The sequence below is a fragment of the Bolinopsis microptera genome, chromosome 13 (genome assembly GCF_026151205.1).
Source record: "Bolinopsis microptera isolate Bmic1 chromosome 13, MBARI_Bmic_1.0, whole genome shotgun sequence".
Lineage (NCBI taxonomy): Eukaryota > Metazoa > Ctenophora > Tentaculata > Lobata > Bolinopsidae > Bolinopsis > Bolinopsis microptera.
The window spans coordinates 1,843,162-1,869,737 of NC_087084.1; the positions used below are offsets into that span (position 1 = coordinate 1,843,162).

General features: G+C 38.9%; 1 protein-coding gene and 1 non-coding gene across 2 annotated transcripts in view; both read left to right on the forward strand.

The window, feature by feature from the left end:
- LOC134825323 (polypeptide N-acetylgalactosaminyltransferase 13-like) overlaps nt 1-26,576 on the forward strand; it is a 32,416-nt gene that overhangs the window by 2,819 nt on the left and 3,021 nt on the right. The window contains exons 5-16 of the mRNA XM_063837495.1: nt 3,070-3,156; nt 3,491-3,579; nt 4,095-4,219; nt 12,285-12,409; nt 18,623-18,739; nt 20,978-21,095; nt 22,538-22,672; nt 22,905-22,983; nt 23,165-23,274; nt 23,827-23,934; nt 24,200-24,337; nt 24,858-24,988. Of these exons, the coding sequence (XP_063693565.1) occupies nt 3,070-3,156; nt 3,491-3,579; nt 4,095-4,219; nt 12,285-12,409; nt 18,623-18,739; nt 20,978-21,095; nt 22,538-22,672; nt 22,905-22,983; nt 23,165-23,274; nt 23,827-23,934; nt 24,200-24,337; nt 24,858-24,988 (1,362 nt within the window). The remainder of the gene's footprint in view (nt 1-3,069; nt 3,157-3,490; nt 3,580-4,094; nt 4,220-12,284; nt 12,410-18,622; nt 18,740-20,977; nt 21,096-22,537; nt 22,673-22,904; nt 22,984-23,164; nt 23,275-23,826; nt 23,935-24,199; nt 24,338-24,857; nt 24,989-26,576) is intronic.
- Trnat-agu (transfer RNA threonine (anticodon AGU)) lies at nt 21,917-21,990 on the forward strand. Its single transcript has one exon. It is a non-coding gene; the product is annotated as a tRNA-Thr (tRNA).

The following is a 26,576-nucleotide window of genomic DNA, read 5'->3' on the forward strand; positions in this document are numbered from 1 at the left end:
GTGTCATCCCCTGAGGGTACCACTAGGTTTCTGATTAGTCTTCTGTCCAGTTGGAAGGAGGATTCCTTTAATAAAACCATCTGAGATGCTCTGTTGTTACATGTTGTGATTCCAACTGGGTCGTTTAGACATGGGCTCTCACTTTCCTTTGCCATTGGTGTCATGCACAGATAATCCCCACCTTCTATAGCTATCAGATAGGAACTGTTTTGAAGATGGAACTCAAACCTTGCCTCTTTATCAGAACATTCCATCAGTTTAAGATCAGTGTTGTTGTGTACCTCCCTATACCCAACACAACTCCCTGTTCTATCATAGATAAGCTTGCCATCACCTGTTAAACTGAAACTCTGCATCAGATCCGGGTCACAGAATGTCACTACAAGATCGGAAGCGTCAGGCGCGTCCACACAGCGTCCCTCAAACAGTCTTATACGGTGCTGGTAGAACTGGTAGTGAGTGGTGTAAGATGTTAGGTTAATGATGGTAGGACAGCCGCCAAACAGATAGAGTATGTTAGTGTCGGGAGTAAGATAATCAGGAAGGATCGTTTTCTCCAGAGACGGCCAGTGAAGAGACGTGGTGTAAGAACCATTGTACGGAACTGAAGGGGATTGTTTTACTAGCTTGCTGTTTAATTTTGTATTTGTTTATTATACCAGTTCTAGCAACCCAAATGAAAGGAAAACAATTAACCTATAAGGGGGTAATTAGGAAACAATTAGCAGCACTAAAGAAATTAAATGTCAAACAGCAACTAATACGAAGACCAAACAATATTGAAAATTCTCAGTAGTATACAAATTTGAAACTCAAACGACAACCACACAAGAAGTTTGTCATGTTTGGTGCGTGTTTCATTCAACATGGAATGCTGGCTCTACTGTTTAGTATGTACTATTAATTTATTATATTATATAATAGTAACCTCTTTACTAATACAGGGTGGGCCAAAAGTCAGTGGACATACGTTGGCCTTAATAGCTCAGTCACTGAGTGACCAATTGAAATAATTCTTTCTGGTACGACTTACTACCACCACTGGTTCGACAAAAAAGACAAAAAAGACAAAAAAGACAAAAAAAAGACGGGGACAAAAGGGACAAAATGGACAAAAAGACAGGGACAAAATGGACGAGATGGACAAAAAGGACAGGGACAAACGAGACAAATAGACAGGGACAAAATGGACAGTAAAGAAAATAAGGTCAATTATCCGTTGAAATGCAAAAAATAAGTTCAGGCACAGTTCCAACAAGCTAATAAGTTGGGTAAATTCAGACAGAACAGTAAAGTCAATCTTGGTTATATATCAGCCTTAGTGTACTCACTGTTCAAGACAACTTGGTCTAGTCCGATATGCCTGCTCACTGATTCACATTTGACGTTTGAGTTGAACTTGCATTGCAAACAACACTCAAAAAGCAAGACAACTAATATTGCACTGAGGGGATACAGAGGAAGAGATATAACTACTCTGTTTAGTTCTAGAGCTAGTTATTAGATTGAATATGGATTAAGGGCAGACATTGATGAGACTGATTATCGGGATTATCTATTACAAAATCTTAAAATTCAGAATTATACATTGTTAACAATTTCGTTTTGCTAACAGCTCTCTTCGTCTAGAATATATACATTCTCTACATTTGAGCTTGTCTAATTTTTTGTCTCATTTGTCCAAAATTTTTGTCCCTTTTGTCCCGTTTGTCCCTAGTATTGTCCATTTTGTCCCCAAAACACTGTCCTTCACAAAAAAATGTAAAAAAAGACAAAATGGACAAAATGGACAGTGGTACCCCCCCCCCCCCCCCCATTAGTCTACAAAACAAAAGAAAATGATGTTTCAAGTACAATTTCATACTACAACTGACAACATTCATCCCCCCTAATAACACTTACCAACATCTTCCAATATACACATTGATTTCTCCGGCAACCTCCCCTAGGGCTGCCATACCCCAGAGGTAGGTAGAGCATCCTCATGCTATCCTCTCGTGGGCCACCCAGGCCCAGCCTCTCTTTAAAAAAGTTAAAAAGTTGAATTTAAAAAATACTACAATATAATACTTGGTCGTAAGAAAGAAGACCAATGTCCCCAACTAACACACCTTCTAGTGTACACTGTACCCCTGTAATCTGTATGCTTAAATGTACACCCTCCCTAAAGGCAAGGCGTGTAATGACAGGGTAACTCGGTAAAAGGGACCGTACCACCGTAGTGTCTAATACAATAGTATCCGGTCCAAAACTGAGATTGAATTTAAATTCAAACAACAATAAGTTATGTACGATAAGAGCGAAGTATAATTTTCTAGATCATCAGGTGGACCTTTGATATAAAACCATTTTGAATGCTGTACCATTATAACGTGTCGGAGGATGGGCTACCCTAAAAACTTACCTAAAGCTAGTATTGTGATCTTAGTAAATTAGATAATTAGTTAATTAGTTAACTGGTTAATTAGTTAATTAGATAATTAGTTAATTATATGTGGATTCTATCAGGTGTCGGAGGATGGGCTACCCTAGAAACTTACCTAAAGCTAGTATTGTGATCTTAGTAAATTAGATAATTAGTTAATTAGTTAACTGGTTAATTAGTTAATTAGATAATTAGTTAATTATATGTGGATTCTATCAGGTGTCGGAGGATGGGCTACCCTAGAAACTTACCTAAAGCTAGTATTGTGATCTTAGTAAATTAGATAATTAGTTAATTAGTTAACTGGTTAATTAGTTATTTAGATAATTAGTTAATTATATGTGGATTCTATCAGGTGTCGGAGGATGGGCTACCCTAGAAACTTACCTAAAGCTAGTATTGTAATCTGCTTATTTAGTAAATTATATAATTAGTTTATTATCTGATAATTAGTTAATTAGTTAATTATATGCTGATTCTGTCAGGTGCCGGAGGTTGGGCTACCCTAGAAACTTACCTAAAGCTAGTATTGTGATCTGCTTATTTAGTAAATTACTTAATTAGATAATTAGTTAATTAGATAATTAGTTAATTAGATAATTAGTTAATTAGATAATTAGCTAATTATATGTGGATTCTGTCAGGTGCCGGAGGATGGGCTACCCTAGAAACTTACCTAAAGCTAGTATTGTGATCTGCTTCCACAACGAGGCACTATCTTCCCTTCTGAGGTGAGTGCGCATCTTCCTGTAATTTTAATATTATAAAGCTGATTTGTTGTTATTTGGCTGAATAATTATTGGTATATAGATCGCTAATTCATATAATTTGGTCTTCACGTTTTATTTTTCTTAAACTCATTTCCCTCTTTCTACTTTGAATTATATTGACGTGCCCCAATATTTGCACAGGGAATATTCTCTACGTGAGAAATCAGAAATGCTCAGAAATTATATGTATGTTACATATTCTGAATGTATTTATAGCTGTGGGGCCCCTTTATATTATACCTTCTACAACTTGTGGCATTGTTAATCCCTGATTTAACAAACCCTATTACTTCAGATCAGTACACAGTATATTAAACCGCTCACCTCCTGAGCTGTTGGAGGAGATTATACTGGTGGATGATGCTAGTCACAGGGAAACACACCGTGAGTTAATATGATTACTAATTAGTTAATTACTAATAAGTTAATTACTAATTTGTTAATTACTAATTAGTTAATTACTCAATAAGTTAATAAGGTTAAATGATCAGTAATTCAAGTGTCGAGTAATTTATTGCAGATTTCAAAAGTAAGGTTTCAAATAACTGGAGTTCCTATCTTAAGTAGTAGAATGCAGTACTAAGCCAACTTATCTCAGTTCAACGTGTTTAGTTAGTTTGTATATTAAAGTCATTATTGTAACGTATTGTAACGTATTGTAACGTATTGTAACATATTATATCTTGTAATTGATAATATATATGTGGATTCTGGTAAGGCATATATTTGTGTGACAGTTACTTTCGTATTTGATTCCAGTCGAAGCTGATATTTTGTCAAATGTGCCTCCCCGCCAGAAAGCACATGATCTATACTGACATCTCAATAATAATTAATAATTAATTAGAATTAATTTACCATTAATTAATAGTTTCTTATATCTAAATTGCCTCTCTCAGCGGACACGTTTGCACCGCTGGACGAGTATGTTAAGAACCTCCCCAAAGTAAAGATTCTCAGACAAGATGCGAGAATGGGGCTGATCAGGGCTAGGTTAGCTGGGGCTGCCTACAGCAAGGGCCAGGTTAGTAATTAGCTTAGTGTCTATTTAAATAGCCGAGTGTTATGTCACGTGTATTATGTCACGTGTATTATGTCACGTGTATTATGTCACGTGTGATATAGATGCGAGAATGGGACTGATCAGGGCTCGGTTAGCCGGGCAGGTTAGTTATTAGCTTAGTGTCTATTTAAATAGCCGAGTGTTATGTCACGTGTATTATGTCACGTGTATTATGTCACGTGTATTATGTCACGTGTATTATGTCACGTGTGATATAGATGCGAGAATGGGGCTGATCAGGGCTCGGTTAGCCGGGGCAGGTTAGTAATTAGCTTAATAGTGTCTATTTAAATAGCCGAAATAATATAGACCAGTGCTCTATATAACTAGTCGTTAACCAGATCACCAGGTTACCAGGTTACCAGGTCACCAGGTTCACCAGGTTAACCAGGTTACCAGATCACCAGGTTACCAGGTTACCAGGTCACCAGGTTCACCAGGTTAACCAGGTTACCAGGTTAATCAGGTCACCAGGTTAATCAGGTCACCAGGTTAACCAGGTTCACCAGGTTAACCAGGTTACCAGGTTAGTCAGGTCACCAGGTTAACCAGGTCTATAATTATAGAAAGAGCTTTTTTCAGAGCTTCATCTCTTTATATATACTTCTTCGATTGTAATATCCTATTATAATGTAAGTTAGGAGGCATTCACACCACATTATTTGTACTAATTGTACGGCACATAAAGCTATTGATGGTATGATAAAATAACTGACTGCAGGAATGTACCTTGTCAAAATTATTAGAGATATGTTACATATGTTACAGATTTAAATGAAATATTCCTCGTAGAAATAACACGCTCCAAATTCTCTAAATATCTAAAAGTTCTACAACGTACCGTCTTAACCATGTATTGGAAGCAGTGAAACTAAATAATGTGAAGAGCGTTGTGGTGGAGGGCGGGGTTGCAATGTGTCACATTTTAACCACCATATTATTATATAATAAACCAGCTCATCAACAAATTAATAGATTATGTCATTCTTTTATTAGCACTTTAAAGTGTGACCAGCACCTACTTGATACTCCACACTTTAGTAACATTGTGGTTTATATTATATCACGTGATATGTCACGTGTTATCTCCGGGTGTGACCTACTCTGGCACCCTGCTACTTTAGTAGTAGTGTGTCACTCTGCTGTTAGGGATGGTTACATTGTGGTTTAGAAAATAGAAATTGTAAAATTACTGAACTTAATGAACTTAAAGTGATCAGTGTCTTGATAGAGAGGCTTAGTGTAACATTACCTTTATACCCGGCCACGTGTATTATGTCACGTGTTATCTCGGCAGTTTACAAGAAGCCCGACTGGTCCATGGACCACTGGTCTATGGACCACTCTAGGTGGTCCATGGACCACTGGTCCATGGACCACCTTATCACTGAATAAGTGGTCCATGGACCACTTTAACAAGGTCCATGGTATCAGCAAGCACTTTAGCTTCCATTATCATATGATCCAATCATACGGTAGACTTCTTCGCTAAGATTGCAAGATGTCAGTATTAACTACGAAAAACGTCGCAGAGATATATAAGATGAATTGTGGTACACAGCCATCGTCGTTTTCGATATACAAGACAGATACTTGTACACCACTACTGTGTTTTCAATATGAGCCACTCACTACACAACGAAATCCATCGGATTACAAATACCACACGGAGGAACATGGAAGCAGCAATCCATCAACAATATCCTCTTGTTTTGGAGATGGAGAAGAGTGGGACGAGCGCAAGGCAGGCTATTCAGCAGATTCAGATGCCCAGATCAACGTTCTACAAGTGGCGTTTTGTTGCAGAAATGAAGCTTGTCGACTCCTCACACTATCATCACCTAGCTGATCAGTTCAAGGGAACCAAGCTGTGTGATCAATGTAAATACTGTTTATTTGAGGACTCTGCCTCTCTCAGAAAGACAGAGGAGATGAGGAAGAGCTCCGACCTTCTCCCTCTATCTATGTAAATTGTATGTTATTTACTTTTGTAATACTTATTATACATATTGCAATCATAAAGATGCCAATTTCAATTGATAATAAACAAGAAATGCGGCCGCTTTTCTTTTGTGGATGGCCGCTCAATTTCCCGATCCGTGATGGCGTATTTATCATATTCCATACAACCTGGGGACGGCCCAGTCTTTACTGTTTATATAAACATGCAAATATGGCGAAGTGACATGCCGACTGCCGAGCGCCGCCCAGTTAATATAATTCTATATTGAATTTGAAAATCGTGTATACTTCTAAGCTATGTAACCATATGTTTATTGTTTATGCAACCTGACACGGATCTGTGCAAAATAGTAATACTAACTCAAAATAATAATAATATGCTATCAATTAGTGCCTAGTGGGATACGTACATGATGAAATTAATAATGTACTTGGTTGGTTCAGCGCCGCGCGCCAACAATTATATAATTCAGATTATTACGCAAAATAACTTTGCGCAGGTAGTCACGTGGGCGATAACAGTGCTCGCAGGCTGAGGCACGTACGCACGCACGCACGCACGCACGCACGCTCGCAGGCACGGTCGCAAAGCTACCATATACCAAAAAAAACCTCGATCGCTAACCCTTGTCCTTGACTCTTTTGTGCCTTCGGCACGAGTCATGGATCGGGAAAAAATTAGATATAATCTTCATGAGTTGACTTATGGTGGTCCATGGACCACTGTACCTTGGTGAAGTGGTCCATGGACCACCTATAGTGGTCCATGGACCACTGGTCCATGGACCAGTCGAGCTTCTTGGAGACTGCCGTTATCTCCAGGGTGTAACATGTAAATTTGTTTTAAAGAAGGGGAAGCTTTGTGCTTGCTGGAGTATTAGAGTATACTGTATTATATGCTGTATATACTCTATATACTTGTATATACTGGAGTATACTGTATATACTGGAGTATACTGTATATACTTTATATACTGTATATACTGGAGTATACTGTATATACTGGAGTATACTGTATATACTGGAGTATACTGTATATACTGTATATACTGTATATACTGTATATACTGGAGTATACTGTATATACTGTATATACTGTATATACTGGAGTATACTGTATATACTGGAGTATACTAACTTATTTACTACACGTATTACCCACGTACCTACAACTCTTAATACCATGTCACAGTGTCCAGTGTATTATATGTCACAGTATTTGAAGAGTGAAAATGTAACTCAGCACGTTTAATACTGTAATTTCTAAAAGTTAACCTACACGTGCTATAATATTATATAGCCTATATTCAATAACACGTGATCAATAACACCTTGATAGTCTACACAGTCCACACATTCTAACACGTGATCAATAACACCTTAACAGTCTACACAGTCTACACATTGTAACACGTGATCAATAACACCTTAACAGTCTACACAGTCTACACATTGTAACACGTGATCAATAACACCTTAACAGTCTACACAGTCCACACATTGTAACACGTGATCAATAACACCTTAACAGTCTACACAGTCCACACATTGTAACACGTGATCAATAACACCTTGACAGTCTACACAGTCCACACATTGTAACACTAGTTTAGCAGGTGTCTTTAAAACAATAGGCTTCTGTTCCCTTAACTTTATTAGATCTTACCTCTTATAACTGAGTTATCTTTCGTTTTATAACTGCGTTTAATTTAATTTTGTTAAATTTCTTTAAGTTAATGCTCCGCGGAATGTGTTACTAAAACGCGGGTTTAATTCATTTGGGGGGGGGGGTGCCACCCCCTCTTACATTCTACAGAGAATGTACAGAGGAAGAGCTGAAAATCTTACGCGTGAAATAGTTTAATTTGGATCAGGTGTTAAACTTTATTAATTCTATAAATCATATTAACTTTGTAGTAGTTAAAACAACCCAGCAGTGAAAATGTTACATGTTTAGTGTTTACATGAGTGTATTCTTATATTGAGTAATGATTATTCAAGTTACGTAAATCTAATCGGAACTGCACTATTGAATAGTCTCTAGTCGGCGCGGTATTGCAAACGGGGAATCATTACAATGGTCGCTTTCTGATTCCAATAATTTGTAGCGAGTCCTACTGAGAGTATGTGCTGTCATCACGGCTTTGTCGCACTTTGTCGCATCGTGTCTATGATGTAGGTTTAATTGTTAAGTCTCCTGTAATAGCTAGGTTTCTGTTCATTGGCTTCTAGCGGATCTAGGCTATACAATAAAACTTGCTGAAACTTAGAGAATTGTAGACTTCTAGAAAACACTCAGAACGGAGTTATGTTTGAAGAATTTTAACACCACTGTTAAGTGTAAACCGTGTTCAATGTAATTGTTCTATGAAAAAGTTATGATGATAACCTAGTTGCTATTTATCAACAAATATTTATCACAACGAAAGTTACTCATATTTTCCTTTTTTTCTTCATATTTTCCTTTTTTTCTTGGACAGTTCTATTATTCTAATGACACGGCTGAGAAGTTTTAAGATCTTAGCAAATGTTTCCAATGTATAGTTCATCATCATCACATACGAGGGGAAGAATGTTTAACACACAATTTAATGTAATACAATATAAATTCCAGTCTGTTGATGAAGTATAAACTGAGCCGGAGAACCTGTTTGTTTGAAAATGTGCCCCTCCCTTCTCCCCCAAATACAAAACTTGCTGAAACTTACAAACTATAAAATGGAGCACTCCTCTAATTAGTAAGTACAGCTATGGTAAAGTATGGTATCAGCAATATTTATTTTTCTATCTTAGATTTTTGCCGAAAATTGATGAAAATTATGCTAATTTTGCCCATTCATTCCTCAACTTTTAGTCAGATGGGTATCGAAAGGGTCCCCCCCCCCCCCCCCCCCCCCCCCCCCCCCCCCCCCTTGAGGTGCACAAACAATTTACTCTAATCTGTATTATCTATATTTCACCCGAGTAATATTAGTTACACCTTTATTTCAGTGCACTTGCAAACTTTCTGCAAATTTACTCGGCATTTCATTTCCTTTGTGAATGCTCCTGCAAATATTTCCTACAATCGGTAGTAGAATTCCTGGTAGATTCCAATCGGTTTCGCTCTGTAATCTAGAAAATTAATGTTCCGCCCTTGCAAGGAACTCAGAAAGTTACAAATTTTTGCAAGTTTTCCGAACAAATTTGTACAGTGAGTAGGGCTGGAGGTCCAAAACTTGCATGGTTCGTGGGACTTACTATAACTGTTCATCAATTTCATGATATCGAGTTACCATTTCAAACCATTTTAAATTTACCTCGTGAATTACAATCAGCATAATATTCAATATTCTAACAGTAAACGTAACCAGATAATGACAGGAAGTGTAAACGTCTAGCTGCGGTTGATTTTGTACGAGCTTATTGTTAATGGGCTACATTTTCATACATTATCCCCTGACTAAGCTATCAAATCATATGTAGGAACATTCAAATAATGTAGCGGTTTCAAATCATATGTAGGAATATTCAAATAATGTAGCGGTTTCAAATCATATGTAGGAATATTCAAATAATGTAGCGGTTTCAAATCATATGTAGGAATATTCAAATAATGTAGCGGTTTCAAATCATGTGTAGGAACATTCAAATAATGTAGCGGTTTCAAATCATGTGTAGGAATATTCAAATAATGTAGCGGTTTCAAATCATGTGTAGGAATATTCAAATAATGTAGCGGTTTCAAATCATATGTAGGAATATTCAAATAATGTAGCGGTTTCAAATCATGTGTAGAAATATTCAAATAATGTAGCGGTTTCAAATCATATGTAGGAACATTCAAATAATGTAGCGGTTTCAAATCATGTGTAGGAACATTCAAATAATGTAGCGGTTTCAAATCATATGTAGGAACATTCAAATAATGTAGCGGTTTCAAATCATGTGTAGAAATATTCAAATAATGTAGCGGTTTCAAATCATATGTAGGAATATTCAAATAATGTAGCGGTTTCAAATCATGTGTAGAAATATTCAAATAATGTAGCGGTTTCAAATCATGTGTAGGAACATTCAAATAATGTAGCGGTTTCAAATCATATGTAGGAACATTCAAATAATGTAGCGGTTTCAAATCATGTGTAGAAATATTCAAATAATGTAGCGGTTTCAAATCATATGTAGGAACATTCAAATAATGTAGCGGTTTCAAATCATGTGTAGAAATATTCAAATAATGTAGCGGTTTCAAATCATATGTAGGAACATTCAAATAATGTAGCGGTTTCAAATCATGTGTAGAAATATTCAAATAATGTAGCGGTTTCAAATCATGTGTAGGAACATTCAAATAATGTAGCGGTTTCAAATCATGTGTAGAAATATTCAAATAATGTAGCGGTTTCAAATCATGTGTAGAAATATTCAAATAATGTAGCGGTTTCAAATCATGTGTAGGAACATTCAAATAATGTAGCGGTTTCAAATCATATGTAGGAATATTCAAATAATGTAGCGGTTTCAAATCATATGTAGGAACATTCAAATAATGTAGCGGTTTCAAATCATATGTAGGAACATTCAAATAATGTAGCGGTTTCAAATCATGTGTAGAAATATTCAAATAATGTAGCGGTTTCAAATCATGTGTAGAAATATTCAAATAATGTAGCGGTTTCAAATCATGTGTAGGAACATTCAAATAATGTAGCGGTTTCAAATCATATGTAGGAATATTCAAATAATGTAGCGGTTTCAAATCATATGTAGGAACATTCAAATAATGTAGCGGTTTCAAATCATGTGTAGAAATATTCAAATAATGTAGCGGTTTCAAATCATGTGTAGAAATATTCAAATAATGTAGCGGTTTCAAATCATATGTAGGAACATTCAAATAATGTAGCGGTTTCAAATCATGTGTAGAAATATTCAAATAATGTAGCGGTTTCAAATCATATGTAGGAACATTCAAATAATGTAGCGGTTTCAAATCATGTGTAGAAATATTCAAATAATGTAGCGGTTTCAAATCATGTGTAGGAACATTCAAATAATGTAGCGGTTTCAAATCATGTGTAGAAATATTCAAATAATGTAGCGGTTTCAAATCATGTGTAGAAATATTCAAATAATGTAGCGGTTTCAAATCATGTGTAGGAACATTCAAATAATGTAGCGGTTTCAAATCATATGTAGGAATATTCAAATAATGTAGCGGTTTCAAATCATATGTAGGAATATTCAAATAATGTAGCGGTTTCAAATCATATGTAGGAATATTCAAATAATGTAGCGGTTTCAAATCATGTGTAGGAATATTCAAATAATGTAGTGGTTTCCTAAGGTGTTCAGGAGAGACATATTTGTGGCACGGCTTGCCCCCATTAATTGTGACACAGCTTGCCCCCATTTGTGGCACGCTTGCCCATATCTACATCTGACCTAATTACTTGCTCATTTCTCGATAATTGATTTCAATCTTAGTTTGTAATAGTCATAATAATATTGAATTATACTGGTAATAGCTCGATAATAGGCTAATTACAAGACGGCGGCCACAAAATCCGAGAATACACCCTCTGGAAGAGACTACGTCAGGTCTACATAAAATCAGTGTCGGAACACGCATCTTCGGGTATTTACAAGTCTCGGCGCGCGAATCTAAATTTGTAAATATAATTTAATCTGCGCGCGTTTGTAAATCTAGCTAAAATTAAGGGAGTGATCAACATTGGTTCAAAATTTACATATTTTGTAAGTTTGCTACGGCTTCATTCGTGCATAATTGAACACGTACTAATTCATAGATTTATCTCTCCTTGACACTGGTATCGGCTTTCACCCTGTCTCCCATAGACTAGTATTTCACTGAAAGGTTTGTAAAGACACACCTCCACACGTCACTGCAATAGTTTGCGTGTACTGTTACATTAACAGACTTTGTAACCAACTCTACATACACCCGTACAATTCCCTAGTCTAGGTTCACTGTTCCTTTGTTTAATTGGTAAGTTGCTCACCAAATTATGCACATCTCTCATTGAAATGCGAAATATTCAAACTATTTTATCTCTCGCAGGTTTTAGTGTTTCTAGACTCGCACATTGAAGCAACAGAGGGCTGGTTAGAATCGCTGCTACAAAGAATCCACACAAACAGACTCATTGTTCCTGCTCCTGCTATTGATAATATCAACTATGAAACGTACGGACCTTTGTAAAAATTCTATTTATAGGTTTTATTAAGGCTTTGTTTGAAGGTCCAACCTTTGGAGGCTTCTTTTCCGGGATCCCTTGAATTTTACGCGCCTTTTTGAAGGATTCAAGTACCAATTGATTGAATTAAAACGGCTTACAATTTTCAACTTAAACCATCCAACTTTACATTCAGAATTATTCAAGTTATAAAACAGATTGACCAATCAGAGCACAGTATTCACACCACGTGACACAAACCAACCAATTAGAGCACAGTATACACACCACGTGACACTATAAAACAGATTGACTGACGCTAACTTAACAGTATTCACACCACGTGACACAAACCAACCAATTAGAGCACAGTATCCACACCACGTGACACAAACCAACCAATTAGAGCACAGTATACACACCACGTGACACTATAAAACAGATTGACTGACGCTAACTTAACAGTATTCAAACCACGTGACACAAACCAACCAATTAGAGCACAGTATCCACACCACGTGACACAAACCAACCAATTAAAGCACAGTATACACACCACGTGACACTATAAAACAGATTGACTGACGCTAACTTAACAGTATTCACACCACGTGACACAAACCAACCAATTAGAGCACAGTATCCACACCACGTGACACAAACCAACCAATTAGAGCACAGTATACACACCACGTGACACTAAAACAGATTGACTGACGATAACTTAACAGTATTCACACCACGTGACACAAACCAACCAATCAGAGCACAGTATTCACACCACGTGTCACTAAAACAGATTGACTGACGATAACTTAACAGTATTCACACCACGTGACACAAACCAACCAATTAGAGCACAGTATACACACCACGTGACACTAAAACAGATTGACTGACGATAACTTAACAGTATTCACACCACGTGACACAAACCAACCAATCAGAGCACAGTATTCACACCACGTGACACAAACCAACCAATTAGAGCACAGTATTCACACCACGTGACACAAACCAACCAATTAGAGCACAGTATACACACCACGTGACACAAACCAACCAATTAGAGCACAGTATACACACCACGTGACACTAAAACAGATTGACTGACGATAACTTAACAGTATTCACACCACGTGACACAAACCAACCAATCAGAGCACAGTATTCACACCACGTGACACAAACCAACCAATTAGAGCACAGTATTCACACCACGTGACACAAACCAACCAATTAGAGCACAGTATACACACCACGTGACACAAACCAACCAATTAGAGCACAGTATACACACCACGTGACACTAAAACAGATTGACTGACGATAACTTAACAGTATTCACACCACGTGACACAAACCAACCAATCAGAGCACAGTATTCACACCACGTGACACAAACCAACCAATTAGAGCACAGTATACACACCACGTGACACTATAAAACAGATTGACTGACGCTAACTTAACAGTATTCAAACCACGTGACACAAACTAACCAATTAGAGCACAGTATCCACACCACGTGACACAAACCAACCAATTAAAGCACAGTATACACACCACGTGACACTATAAAACAGATTGACTGACGCTAACTTAACAGTATTCACACCACGTGACACAAACCAACCAATTAGAGCACAGTATCCACACCACGTGACACAAACCAACCAATTAGAGCACAGTATACACACCACGTGACACTAAAACAGATTGACTGACGATAACTTAACAGTATTCACACCACGTGACACAAACCAACCAATCAGAGCACAGTATTCACACCACGTGACACTAAAACAGATTGACTGACGATAACTTAACAGTATTCACACCACGTGACACAAACCAACCAATTAGAGCACAGTATACACACCACGTGACACTAAAACAGATTGACTGACGATAACTTAACAGTATTCACACCACGTGACACAAACCAACCAATCAGAGCACAGTATTCACACCACGTGACACAAACCAGCCAATTAGAGCACAGTATTCACACCACGTGACACAAACCAACCAATTAGAGCACAGTATACACACCACGTGACACAAACCAACCAATTAGAGCACAGTATACACACCACGTGACACTAAAACAGATTGACTGACGATAACTTAACAGTATTCACACCACGTGACACAAACCAACCAATCAGAGCACAGTATTCACACCACGTGTCACTAAAACAGATTGACTGACGATAACTTAACAGTATTCACACCACGTGACACAAACCAACCAATTAGAGCACAGTATACACACCACGTGACACTAAAACAGATTGACTGACGATAACTTAACAGTATTCACACCACGTGACACAAACCAACCAATCAGAGCACAGTATTCACACCACGTGACACAAACCAACCAATTAGAGCACAGTATTCACACCACGTGACACAAACCAACCAATTAGAGCACAGTATACACACCACGTGACACAAACCAACCAATTAGAGCACAGTATACACACCACGTGACACTAAAACAGATTGACTGACGATAACTTAACAGTATTCACACCACGTGACACAAACCAACCAATCAGAGCACAGTATTCACACCACGTGACACAAACCAACCAATTAGAGCACAGTATTCACACCACGTGACACAAACCAACCAATTAGAGCACAGTATACACACCACGTGACACAAACCAACCAATTAGAGCACAGTATACACACCACGTGACACTAAAACAGATTGACTGACGATAACTTAACAGTATTCACACCACGTGACACAAACCAACCAATCAGAGCACAGTATTCACACCACGTGACACAAACCAACCAATTAGAGCACAGTATACACACCACGTGACACTATAAAACAGATTGACTGACGCTAACTTAACAGTATTCAAACCACGTGACACAAACCAACCAATTAGAGCACAGTATCCACACCACGTGACACAAACCAACCAATTAAAGCACAGTATACACACCACGTGACACTATAAAACAGATTGACTGACGCTAACTTAACAGTATTCACACCACGTGACACAAACCAACCAATTAGAGCACAGTATCCACACCACGTGACACAAACCAACCAATTAGAGCACAGTATACACACCACGTGACACTAAAACAGATTGACTGACGATAACTTAACAGTATTCACACCACGTGACACAAACCAACCAATCAGAGCACAGTATTCACACCACGTGACACTAAAACAGATTGACTGACGATAACTTAACAGTATTCACACCACGTGACACAAACCAACCAATTAGAGCACAGTATACACACCACGTGACACTAAAACAGATTGACTGACGATAACTTAACAGTATTCACACCACGTGACACAAACCAACCAATCAGAGCACAGTATTCACACCACGTGACACAAACCAGCCAATTAGAGCACAGTATTCACACCACGTGACACAAACCAACCAATTAGAGCACAGTATACACACCACGTGACACAAACCAACCAATTAGAGCACAGTATACACACCACGTGACACTAAAACAGATTGACTGACGATAACTTAACAGTATTCACACCACGTGACACAAACCAACCAATCAGAGCACAGTATTCACACCACGTGACACAAACCAACCAATTAGAGCACAGTATTCACACCACGTGACACAAACCAACCAATTAGAGCACAGTATACACACCACGTGACACAAACCAACCAATTAGAGCACAGTATACACACCACGTGACACTAAAACAGATTGACTGACGATAACTTAACAATATTCACACCACGTGACACAAACCAACCAATCAGAGCACAGTATTCACACCACGTGACACAAACCAACCAATTAGAGCACAGTATACACACCACGTGACACAAACCAACCAATTAGAGCACAGTATACACACCACGTGACACTAAAACAGATTGACTGACGCTAACTTAACCCAGGCTAGATTACACCAAGACAGATGGTAGCAAGGGTGGTATACACACCACGTGACACTAAAACAGATTGACTGACGCTAACTTAACCCAGGCTAGATTACACCAAGACAGATGGTATATTGACTGACGCTAGCTTAACCCAGGCTAGATTACACCAAGACAGATGGTAGTAAGGGTGGTATCCACACCACGTGACACTAAAACAGATTGACTGACGCTAACTTAACCCAGGCTAGATTACACCAAGACAGATGGTATATTGACTGACGCTAACTTAACCCAGGCTAGATTACACCAAGACAGATGGTAGCAAGGGTGGAGCACAGTATTCACACCACGTGACACTAAAACAGATTGACTGACGCTAACTTAACCCAGGCTAGATTACACCAAGACAGATGGTAGCAAGGGTGGTATACACACCACGTGACACTAAAACAGATTGACTGACGCTAACTTAACCCAGGCTAGATTACACCAAGACAGATGGTATATTGACTGACGCTAGCTTAACCCAGGCTAGATTACACCAAGACAGATGGTAGTAAGGGTGGTATCCACACCACGTGACACTAAAACAGATTGACTGACGCTAACTTAACCCAGGCTAGATTACACCAAGACAGATGGTATATTGACTGACGCTAACTTAACCCAGGCTAGATTACACCAAGACAGATGGTAGCAAGGGTGGTATACACACCACGTGACACTATAAAACAGATTGACTGACGCTAACTTAACCCAGGCTAGATTACACCAAGACAGATGGTATATTGACTGACGCTAACTTAACCCAGGCTAGATTACACCAAGACAGATGGTAGCAAGGGTGGTATACACACCACGTGACACTATAAAACATATTGACTGACGCTAACTTAACCCAGGCTAGATTACACCAAGACAGATGGTAGCAAGGGTGGTATACACACCACGTGACACTATAAAACATATTGACTGACGCTAACTTAACCCAGGCTAGATTACACCAAGACAGATGGTAGCAAGGGTGGAGCACAGTATACACACCACGTGACACTAAAACAGATTGACTGACGCTAACTTAACCCAGGCTAGATTACACCAAGACAGATGGTAGCAAGGGTGGTATCCACACCACGTGACACTAAAACATATTGACTGACGCTAGCTTAACCCAGGCTAGATTACACCAAGACAGATGGTAGCAAGGGTGGTATACACACCACGTGACACTATAAAACAGATTGACTGACGCTAACTTAACCCAGGCTAGATTACACCAAGACAGATGGTAGCAAGGGTGGTATTCACACCACGTGACACTATAAAACAGATTGACTGACGCTAACTTAACCCAGGCTAGATTACACCAAGACAGATGGTAGCAAGGGTGGTATTCACACCACGTGACACTATAAAACAGATTGACTGACGCTAACTTAACCCAGGCTAGATTACACCAAGACAGATGGTAGTAAGGGTGGTATACACACCACGTGACACTATAAAACAGATTGACTGACGCTAACTTAACCCAGGCTAGATTACACCAAGACAGATGGTAGCAAGGGTGGTATACACACCACGTGACACTATAAAACAGATTGACTGACGCTAACTTAACCCAGGCTAGATTACACCAAGACAGATGGTATATTGACTGACGCTAGCTTAACCCAGGCTAGATTACACCAAGACAGATGGTAGCAAGGGTGGTATACACACCACGTGACACTATAAAACAGATTGACTGACGCTAACTTAACCCAGGCTAGATTACACCAAGACAGATGGTAGCAAGGGTGGTATACACACCACGTGACACTAAAACATATTGACTGACGCTAACTTAACCCAGGCTAGATTACACCAAGACAGATGGTAGCAAGGGTGGTATACACACCACGTGACACTATAAAACAGATTGACTGACGCTAACTTAACCCAGGCTAGATTACACCAAGACAGATGGTAGTAAGGGTGGTATACACACCACGTGACACTAAAACAGATTGACTGACGCTAACTTAACCCAGGCTAGATTACACCAAGACAGATGGTAGTAAGGGTGGTATTCACACCACGTGACACTAAAACAGATTGACTGACGCTAACTTAACCCAGGCTAGATTACACCAAGACAGATGGTAGCAAGGGTGGTTTACACACCACGTGACACTAAAACATATTGACTGACGCTAACTTAACCCAGGCTAGATTACACCAAGACAGATGGTAGCAAGGGTGGTTTCAACAGTATCCACACCACGTGACACTAAAACAGATTGACTGACGCTAACTTAACCCAGGCTAGATTACACCAAGACAGATGGTAGCAAGGGTGGTTTTAATTGGGCTCTGGTCTTTAAATGGGTACCAATGAACGAGACAGAGCGCTCCAAGTACTACAACTGGGATCCTTTCGAGTGAGTTAAACTTACTTTTGGGTTGTTTTTGTAACGCTTTACTTCTTGAGATCGTTTACTTAACAATATAACAATTTCCCAGGAGGTTTATTTTCCGTTTCCTCAGATCTCCCACCATGGCAGGAGGTTAATTTTCCGTTTCCTCAGATCGCCCACCATGGCAGGAGGTTTATTTTCCGTTTCCTCAGATCGCCCACCATGGCAGGAGGTTAATTTTCCGTTTCCTCAGATCTCCCACCATGGCAGGAGATTAATTTTCCGTTTCCTCAGATCGCCCACCATGGCAGGAGGTTAATTGTCCGTTTCCTCAGATCTCCCACCATGGCAGGAGGTTAATTTTCCGTTTCCTCAGATCGCCCACCATGGCAGGAGGTTAATTTTCCTTTTCCTCAGATCGCCCACCATGGCAGGAGGTTAATTGTCCGTTTCCTCAGATCGCCCACAATGGCAGGAGATTAATTTTCTGTTTCCTCAGATCGCCCACCATGGCAGGAGGTTAATTTTCCGTTTCCTCAGATCGCCCACCATGGCAGGAGGTTTATTTTCCGTTTCCTCAGATCGCCCACCATGGCAGGAGGTTAATTTTCCGTTTCCTCAGATCTCCCACCATGGCAGGAGATTAATTTTCCGTTTCCTCAGATCGCCCACCATGGCAGGAGGTTAATTGTCCGTTTCCTCAGATCTCCCACCATGGCAGGAGGTTAATTTTCCGTTACCTCAGATCGCCCACCATGGCAGGAGGTTAATTTTCCGTTTCCTCAGATCGCCCACCATGGCAGGAGGTTAATTGTCCGTTTCCTCAGATCGCCCACAATGGCAGGAGATTAATTTTCTGTTTCCTCAGATCGCCCACAATGGCAGGAGGTTAATTGTCCGTTTCCTCAGATCGCCCACCATGGCAGGAGATTAATTTTCCGTTTCCTCAGATCGCCCACAATGGCAGGAGATTAATTTTCTGTTTCCTCAGATCGCCCACCATGGCAGGAGGTTAATTTTCCGTTTCCTCAGATCGCCCACCATGGCAGGAGGTTAATTGTCCGTTTCCTCAGATCTCCCACCATGGCAGGAGGTTAATTTTCCGTTTCCTCAGATCTCCCACCATGGCAGGAGGTTAATTTTCCGTTTCCTCAGATCTCCCACCATGGCAGGAGGTTAATTTTCCGTTTCCTCAGATCTCCCACCATGGCAGGAGGTTAATTTTCCGTTTCCTCAGATCTCCCACCATGGCAGGAGGTTAATTGTCCGTTTCCTCAGATCTCCCACCATGGCAGGAGGTTAATTTTCCGTTTCCTCAGATCTCCCACCATGGCAGGAGGTTAATTGTCCGTTTCCTCAGATCTCCCACCATGGCAGGAGGTTAATTTTCCGTTTCCTCAGATCTCCCACCATGGCAGGAGGTTAATTTTCCGTTTCCTCAGATCTCCCACCATGGCAGGAGGTTAATTTTCCGTTTCCTCAGATCTCCCACCATGGCAGGAGGTTAATTTTCCGTTTCCTCAGATCTCCCACCATGGCAGGATGTTAATTGTCCGTTTCCTCAGATCTCCCACCATGGCAGGAGGTTAATTTTCTGTTTCCTCAGATCGCCCACCATGGCAGGAGGTTAATTTTCCGTTTCCTCAGATCGCCCACCATGGCAGGAGGTTAATTGTCCGTTTCCTCAGATCTCCCACCATGGCAGGAGGTTAATTGTCCGTTTCCTCAGATCTCCCACCATGGCAGGAGGTTAATTTTCCGTTTCCTCAGATCTCCCACCATGGCAGGAGGTTAATTTTCCGTTTCCTCAGATCTCCCACCATGGCAGGAGGTTAATTTTCCGTTTCCTCAGATCTCCCACCATGGCAGGAGGTTAATTTTCCGTTTCCTCAGATCTCCCACCATGGCAGGAGGTTAATTGTCCGTTTCCTCAGATCTCCCACCATGGCAGGAGGTTAATTTTCCGTTTCCTCAGATCGCCCACCATGGCAGGAGGTTAATTGTCCGTTTCCTCAGATCTCCCACCATGGCAGGAGGTTAATTGTCCGTTTCCTCAGATCTCCCACCATGGCAGGAGGTTAATTGTCCGTTTCCTCAGATCTCCCACCATGGCAGGAGGTTAATTTTCCGTTTCCTCAGATCTCCCACCATGGCAGGAGATTAATTTTCCGTTTCCTCAGATCGCCCACCATGGCAGGAGGTTAATTGTCCGTTTCCTCAGATCTCCCACCATGGCAGGAGGTTAATTTTCCGTTTCCTCAGATCGCCCACCATGGCAGGAGGACTATTCGCAATTCACCGTGACACATTCTACGAATACGGAACATACGATGATGAAATGAGTATTTGGGGCGGGGAAAACCTCGAGATGAGCTTCCGGGTAACTACATATAATAAAATACTAGTGCAATTCTGTAATTATGTAATTATGTAATTATGTAATTATGTAATTATGTAATTATATCCTCGTCAGTAAACAGCGTTAAACAGTACTATAAAGTATACAGTCCAAGTAACGATGTAGTGCCAGTGTAACTAGTGTGTTACAGTTGTTGCTGTGCTTATTATTATACTAGTGTAACCCGTGCCTACGGCCGGGACTTCACTAACGCAGTTAAAATGCAAAAGTATAAACCCGCCTATTATATTCGAAAACACGCATTACATTTTCGTAGTTAAAATGGTGCGAAAGTATGAACTCGCTCAGTCCAAACAGACCGCAATTTAATTCTGAATGCCCCTCACGTATCTGATAGTAATACTTGAAAGTCAATCTTGAGGTCCCCTGCCAAATTACCTAATTATATAGCAATCTATTATGAGGGGAGAGCGAGAGAGCTGGGAGAGTACACACACACACACACACACACTAGTATCACATTTGGGTCACAAAATGATCAATTAAACCACTTACCGCCGACCGATTTAAAAAACCTTTATCATTTGGCTTCGTCAGAGTTTTCTCGGCACTACCGAAAAAACCAGCCCCGTAACTCTTGACAATATTCTTGATTAAGCCGTTAGGAAATTACACGCGAACGAACGAACATGCATCTTGAGATTATTAGTATAGATTTAACTTGTAGTACATTTTGTATTACTATACAACTTACTATTTAACTTCATGTTGTTGAGCACCACATTGAATAACATGAATGTTGTCAATAGTTATAAATTAGTGTACTTTCCGTCTGGAGCATCGGCTTCATGGCTTAGTTGGTTAAAGCGCCTGTCTAGTAAACAGGAGATCCCGAGTTCGAATCTCGGTGAAGCCTTTTGTTACTTTTTTTTCTATAATAATGTTTCATAAATTTTACTTTACACCATATTCCACAATCATGACTGCAGGTAATCGGCTTAGTAATTATTAGTCTCTAATTTCACACAAGTTCTTGGTATCAAGTTACACACATTACATAGCGCACATTAGATAGCGCACATTACATAGCGCACATCAGATAGCGCACATTACATAGCGCACATTAGATGACCCATTGGACTGCAGCGAGTATGTGTGATACAATAACTTTTCAATCTAGAACGATACGTTTACAATTCACATGACACGATGTTAAACATACGCTTTTACATAATTATACATTATTCTCGTAATTACTTCCTAGATTACGTCACTATGAGTTACTCAATGCTGGTTGTTTTATTCTAATTGATACACGTTATTTCCAACATCAGCAGTGTATATCAAATCAATTAACAAACAAGTCACATTATTATTGATTAACTACTCAACTAACTACATAATTGGTAGATAATTACCCAGATAATTAAATAATTAATTAATTAACAACAATTAATTATCAGCTGTGGATGTGTGGAGCTAAGTTGGAGATAGTGCCCTGTTCCCGTGTTGGACACATATTCCGGCTAAAGAACCCTGTATCATTTCCAGGGGGAACTAGTAACACTGTCAACCGGAACAACAAACGTTTAGCCGAGGTTTGTTGTACTGTGTTCTGATTGGTTAGTTTGTGTCACGTGGTGTGAATACTGTGCTCTGATTGGTTAGTTTGTTGTCTTGTTGATTTTAAGGAGATTGAACCTCATTTTCTTTAGAACTTTGTAACTTTCCTTGAATATTAAGACAAATGTTTACCCCGGCACAGAAGAACTAATTACTTGATTAATCCCACTAATTAATTATACTAATTACCCACTAATCAATTACCAGGTCTGGATGGACGAGTTTAAGGAGATATTCTACTGGTACAGCCCGGGAATGGACACACGCGACGCGGGGGACGTTTCAGGTTATTAGTTACTTACTGTTAACTGTTAGTCTTGCTTATTTAAGTATTTATAATTAATTAAATAATTTAAATACTTTAAATATTTCAGCTTGTTCATTAACTAGTTGAACTATTTAAAACCCTGGCCCCAAAACCCCCCTGGCCCCCCCCCCCCCCCATCACTCCTCATGCTCCCACCCAGGACGATTGAATCTGAGAGGAAGACTTCAATGTAAGAGTTTTAAGTGGTTCCTTGACACAGTGTATCCTGACTTATTTGTTCCTTCCCTCCATTACTACGCCAGAGGAGCTGTTAGTGTTTTATTTGTTGTTTTAATTATTATTTAGTAGTTCAAGTTTTAAATATAAGTAATACGCACATTTTTGGGTTTGTTTGCGCTAATTTTAAGAAGTCTATTTGTTCTTCTTCACGATAAATGATCAAGCAGGGATATTTGTCTTTCCTAAGGAAAGTATTATTCTGACTAGACCATCAACAAGTAATTTACTAATATTAGTAATACTAGTAATATTACTAATATTACTAATATTACTAATATTACTAATACTACTAATATTACTAATATTACTAATACTACTAATAATACTAATATTACTAATATTACTAATATTACTAATATTACTAATATTACTAATATTACTAATACTACTAATAATACTAATATTACTAATATTACTAATATTACTAATATTACTAATATTACTAATATTACTAATATTACTAATATTACTAATATTACTAATATTACTAATATTACTAATATTACTAATATTACTAATATATTACTAATATTACTAATATTACTAATATTACTAATATTACTAGTAATAACATTACAACAGGTGTCTAACCCAGCCTCTAACTTGTGTTTGGACACTTTTGGAGCAGCAGACCATTACCACACTGTAAAGGCGGGACTTTATTACTGCCACAATCAGGGTGGCAATCAAGTAAGTTAATTAGTTGATATTGTTAATGTTATTAAATATTTAATGAGGATACAGCGTTTTCAAAGATAGGTACAGATACGTGCAGGTATGGTGTATTGAATGGTAAGTTGATTAATTACATAATTAACTAATTACCTAATTACATAATTAACTTATTACATAATTACATAATTAACTAATTACATAATTAACTAATTACATAATTAACTAATTACATAATTAACTAATTACATAATTAACTAATTACATAATTAACTAATTACAGGTGTGGTTATTCACGCCAGATTGCAGGATTCTACAAGGAGACTTCTGTCTAGAGTTAACAGGTTCTCGTAAAGGAGAACCTGTACTGGGGCTCTGCAAGAAGAAGACCCTGTACCAGTCTTGGAAATATGATGATACTGTTAGTTTAGTTCGTTAGTTAGTTTTAGTTACCTAATTAGTTATAGTTAAGTAATTTATTAATGGAAATATGATGATACTGTTAGTTTAGTTCGTTAGTTAGTTGTAATTACCTAATTAGTTATAGTTAAGTAATTTATTAATGGAAATATGATGATACTGTTAGTTTAGTTCGTTAGTTAGTTGTAATTACCTAATTAGTTATAGTTAAGTAATTGATTAATGGAAATATGATGATACTGTTAGTTTTAGTTCGTTAGTTAGTTGTAGTAACCTAATTAGTTATAGTTAAGTAATTTATTAATGGAAATATGATGATACTGTTAGTTTTAGTTCGTTAGTTAGTTGCAGTTACCTAATTAGTTATAGTTAAGTAATTGATTAATGTTTAGGATATGTTCTACTTTCTGATTCAGTTGTTGAAGCTTAAATACAGTTCATCGGTTCAACACCATTACAACTTTAATTAAGTTTAATAACGTTAAATAATAACTTATTAAGTTAAACTAAATCTCCCCCAGACAAAGCAGATACGACACGTAAACTCCGGCCTATGTCTGGACCGGGGCGTGAGGAAATCCGACGAGTTCGTGCTAACAAGCAAATGTAATGGTTCACCCGGACAGATTTGGGAGGTTTCCATTCTTAAGAGGTACGTTAGTAAGCAAATGTAATGGTTCACCCGGACAGATTTGGGAGGTATCCATTCTTAAGAGGTACGTTAGTGACCAAATGTAATGGTTCACCCGGACAGATTTGGGAGGTATCCATTCTTAAGAGGTACGTTAGTAATCAAATGTAATGGTTCACCCGGACAGATTTGGGAGGTATCCATTCTTAAGAGGTACGTTAGTAAGCAAATGTAATGGTTCACCCGGACAGATTTGGGAGGTCTCCATTCTTAAGAGGCCAGGTACGTTAGTGACCAAATGTAATGGTTCACCCGGACAGATTTGGGAGGTTTCCATTCTTAAGAGGTACGTTAGTGACCAAATGTAATGTTTCACCCGGACAGATTTGGGAGGTTTCCATTCTTAAGAGGTACGTTAGTAAGCAAATGTAATGGTTCACCCGGACAGATTTGGGAGGTTTCCATTCTTAAGAGGTACGTTAGTAAGCAAATGTAATGGTTCACCCGGACAGATTTGGGAGGTTTCCATTCTTAAGAGGTACGTTAGTAAGCAAATGTAATGGTTCACCCGGACAGATTTGGGAGGTTTCCATTCTTAAGAGGTACGTTAGTAAGCAAATGTAATGGTTCACCCGGACAGATTTGGGAGGTTTCCATTCTTAAGAGGTACGTTAGTAAGCAAATGTAATGGTTCACCCGGACAGATTTGGGAGGTTTCCATTCTTAAGAGGTACGTTAGTGACCAAATGTAATGGTTCACCCGGACAGATTTGGGAGGTTTCCATTCTTAAGAGGTACGTTAGTAAGCAAATGTAATGGTTCACCCGGACAGATTTGGGAGGTTTCCATTCTTAAGAGGTACGTTAGTAAGCAAATGTAATGGTTCACCCGGACAGATTTGGGAGGTTTCCATTCTTAAGAGGTACGTTAGTAAGCAAATGTAATGGTTCACCCGGACAGATTTGGGAGGTTTCCATTCTTAAGAGGTACGTTAGTAAGCAAATGTAATGGTTCACCCGGACAGATTTGGGAGGTATCCATTCTTAAGAGGTACGTTAGTAAGCAAATGTAATGGTTCACCCGGACAGATTTGGGAGGTTTCCATTCTTAAGAGGTACGTTAGTAAGCAAATGTAATGGTTCACCCGGACAGATTTGGGAGGTTTCCATTCTTAAGAGGTACGTTAGTGACCAAATGTAATGGTTCACCCGGACAGATTTGGGAGGTATCCATTCTTAAGAGGTACGTTAGTAAGCAAATGTAATGGTTCACCCGGACAGATTTGGGAGGTTTCCATTCTTAAGAGGTACGTTAGTAAGCAAATGTAATGGTTCACCCGGACAGATTTGGGAGGTTTCCATTCTTAAGAGGTACGTTAGTAAGCAAATGTAATGGTTCACCCGGACAGATTTGGGAGGTTTCCATTCTTAAGAGGTACGTTAGTGACCAAATGTAATGGTTCACCCGGACAGATTTGGGAGGTTTCCATTCTTAAGAGGTACGTTAGTGACCAAATGTAATGGTTCACCCGGACAGATTTGGGAGGTTTCCATTCTTAAGAGGTACGTTAGTGACCAAATGTAATGGTTCACCCGGACAGATTTGGGAG